The sequence below is a fragment of the Gavialis gangeticus genome, unplaced genomic scaffold (genome assembly GCF_001723915.1).
Source record: "Gavialis gangeticus isolate Ggan-Ray unplaced genomic scaffold, GavGan_comp1, whole genome shotgun sequence".
NCBI lineage: Eukaryota > Metazoa > Chordata > Crocodylia > Gavialidae > Gavialis > Gavialis gangeticus.
Window position 1 is genome coordinate 22,529,993 of NW_017729022.1, and position 2,632 is coordinate 22,532,624.

Genomic DNA, 2,632 nt, shown 5'->3' on the forward strand with positions numbered 1-2,632 from the left:
CATAATTATCTGTTTAACATACTATCTAGCATCCTAAAACTAGTGACTTTTATAGAAAACTAAAGAAGAAGAAAAAAGCCCTTTAAGGGGGGAAAACAATCAAAATCAAGCTGGAATTTTAGTAGTAGCTGCTAAGATGATTTCCCCCCTCTCTTTTTCAGTTTATTTGTGCATTTGAAAGCATGTTACATGTAAATGGCTTTGATGTTCAGGTACAATCAGTTTCTCTGTTCTTTTTGGGATGATGGAAACTTTTTTTTTAAAATAGTAAACTGCCATTACAAAACCACAAAAACTAGCAAGTAGGCAAAATACTGGGAACTCTGGTTTAAGATTGACTAACTAAATTGACTTAAAAATGCTCGTAGAAGCAAAACAGCAGGGATTGTATGTGCCATTGGTGGTTCAAAGATTTTCTTTCTCTAGATGTCAGTTAGTCTCTGGTTTGAAAAAGACAGTCTGTGGAGTTACTCCTTATTTGTGTAGTAAGTCCTCTTAAAATGTTGGGTAGAAATGAATTTAAGTTTGAAAATGCACCTCTTGAATGCAGTTGGCCAGAATTCAGGCTGCCTATTTAGTATATGATGTACCGCCCTAGGAATGAACTAGGTTTCAGCTCTGATTCATGGCAGTTTCAAGGAGAATATAATATTTATATAAAATATCTGTGCTAAATATGAAAAATGAGGCAATTGAGCAGAACCTTCTGACAGTTCTGTGGGCATTCCCTACTACTGGCACTGAACTGCCACGCCTGATGTCACTTTTAGTGGAAAGAGTTTCTGCAGCATCCTTCATCCCCTTTCTGCTCTAAGGTATTCCAGCACATACGGGCCTCTTCCTCAGCAGGGCTGTGAGCAATGGGTGATAAATACAATACATGCTATATGTGCTTCTATACATGTAGATTGAAACCTAATGTAAAAAAAAGAAAAAGAAAATGCATGGTAAAATTGGCTTTGTAAAGGTGTAGTCCTGCTGTTAAGCCTTTACAAAAAACAGCAGGCTTGGCTACCCCCGGGAAACAGAACTGTACTTAAATGTGTAATTGTTGCCTGTGCTAGATGATCTATTTGCAAAATGGAGTGAGCAGCAGCCTCTTTTAAAAGACTGTATAATATGCTGAATATTCTGAGTTTGATGGTGCTGCCCCTCCCCAAGCTAAAACCCTTCTTGTCGCTCTCACAAGCTCTTTCATGGATGCTGTAATCTAGTTACTACTGAGATGCATTTATTTTTCTGTCAAGCTGCTGCTTCCTTTAGAATGCTGCCTGCTCACTCCTAGGTGGTGATGGAGGAGGAGGAGGAAACTCTGTTGAATTTTCAGTCAGTGACGATGGCATTGTGGGCGGGAGCAGCATTTTTTTTCTTTCTTCTTTTCTGCACTTCGACTTTGCTGTCTCTGCACTGCAGATGTCCTCCAGCAAAGACAGCTGAGCTCATACAACACGCATCAACTTTCTGCACTTTTCCTCCTTGCAATGCCTCCCAAACAGGGCAGCAGGCTGCCCTAATCCCTTGTCTGGGAGAGACCTGAACCTCTCCATTCTAGGCAAACTAAAGCATTTGAGAGCTGCCAATAAAGCAAAACTCCATCTGAATTTACGTCATTGGGGGAGCGGAGTGGCACCTGCAGGGGAGAAGCAGCTGCTAGCATAGGGACTGGATGGTTTATCAAAGCCTGGTAGTCACTCATGAGGCAGGACAAGCTGACAGGCTCCCTGAGACGTGGGGGAAGATGTTTAAAGAGGCAAAATACAGGAGGTGGCGTGGGCAACATCCTGAGCAATGTTTTGAAGAAGAGGAGCTGCATTTCCAGGACTGCTCCTCGCCTGCTCTGCACCTTGGAACCAGGTAACATTGGTCTGGGGCACATGCAGATAGAAGAATTTTAGTAGTCTTTTCTCCCTGTTTCCTTCTGATTTCGCAGGTCTTATTTTTGTTTGAATGTGGCGCTTTGTGGATGGTGCATGTGGCTGTTATCTAATGCTTTTAGCCATGCTTAACCCTGACAGGGGAAGTGCAGCCTTTCCCAGAGCCTTAATCACATAATCTGTGTTCAGCTAGACTGGGATGGGGGGCTGGGGAGAGGGACAAAGGCTTCTGTTTTTCTTCATAGACAAGAGCTTCTTGTAAGATGGTGGCAAGATAAAGATGAAATCCCCAGGTAGGAACTGGTATGTTGGGGATTTTGGGGTGGTGAGTATTGCGCTGGTGGGCTTCAGCACTCAGCAGGGAAGGGAGCTGGTGTGCCTCAGGCATATATTTCAGTGACGTGCTCCAGACAAATGGCTGCTCCTTGCCAGCATCAGCTCCAACACTGTGCAGGGCTTTATCTATAAAGAGGCACATCTCTGTGCAATCAGTGATTGCACTGTGCTGTCAAGCTTGCTAGGGTTTGCATCCATCATAAAAATCTTGTTTGTGTTGCTTGCATTTGAATAATGACAGGTGAATGGTCTCTTCCTGTCTTCCTCCGTGTGATAGCAACAGCAGAAGTGTGATTTCAGCATGATGGTAAACATCCCTAAATGCTGTGGTCTAACCACATCAGCAGCAAGTTGCAGTGTCCTTTGAGATTGTTCTAGCTACAGTGTGGGGGGGGCGGGGCGGGGTAGGGCAGTGGTGGGGG

At 43.8% G+C, this 2,632-nt stretch overlaps 1 protein-coding gene across 2 annotated transcripts in view; it reads left to right on the top strand.

The window, feature by feature from the left end:
- The first annotated feature begins 1,384 nt into the window (after positions 1–1,384).
- Positions 1,385–2,632, top strand: part of TBC1D30 (TBC1 domain family member 30) — a 69,785-nt gene continuing 68,537 nt past the window's right edge. For both annotated transcript variants that reach the window (XM_019514667.1, XM_019514668.1), the window contains exon 1: positions 1,385–1,854. In XM_019514667.1, the coding sequence (XP_019370212.1) occupies positions 1,695–1,854 (160 nt within the window). In that variant the 5' untranslated portion in view covers positions 1,385–1,694. The remainder of the gene's footprint in view (positions 1,855–2,632) is intronic.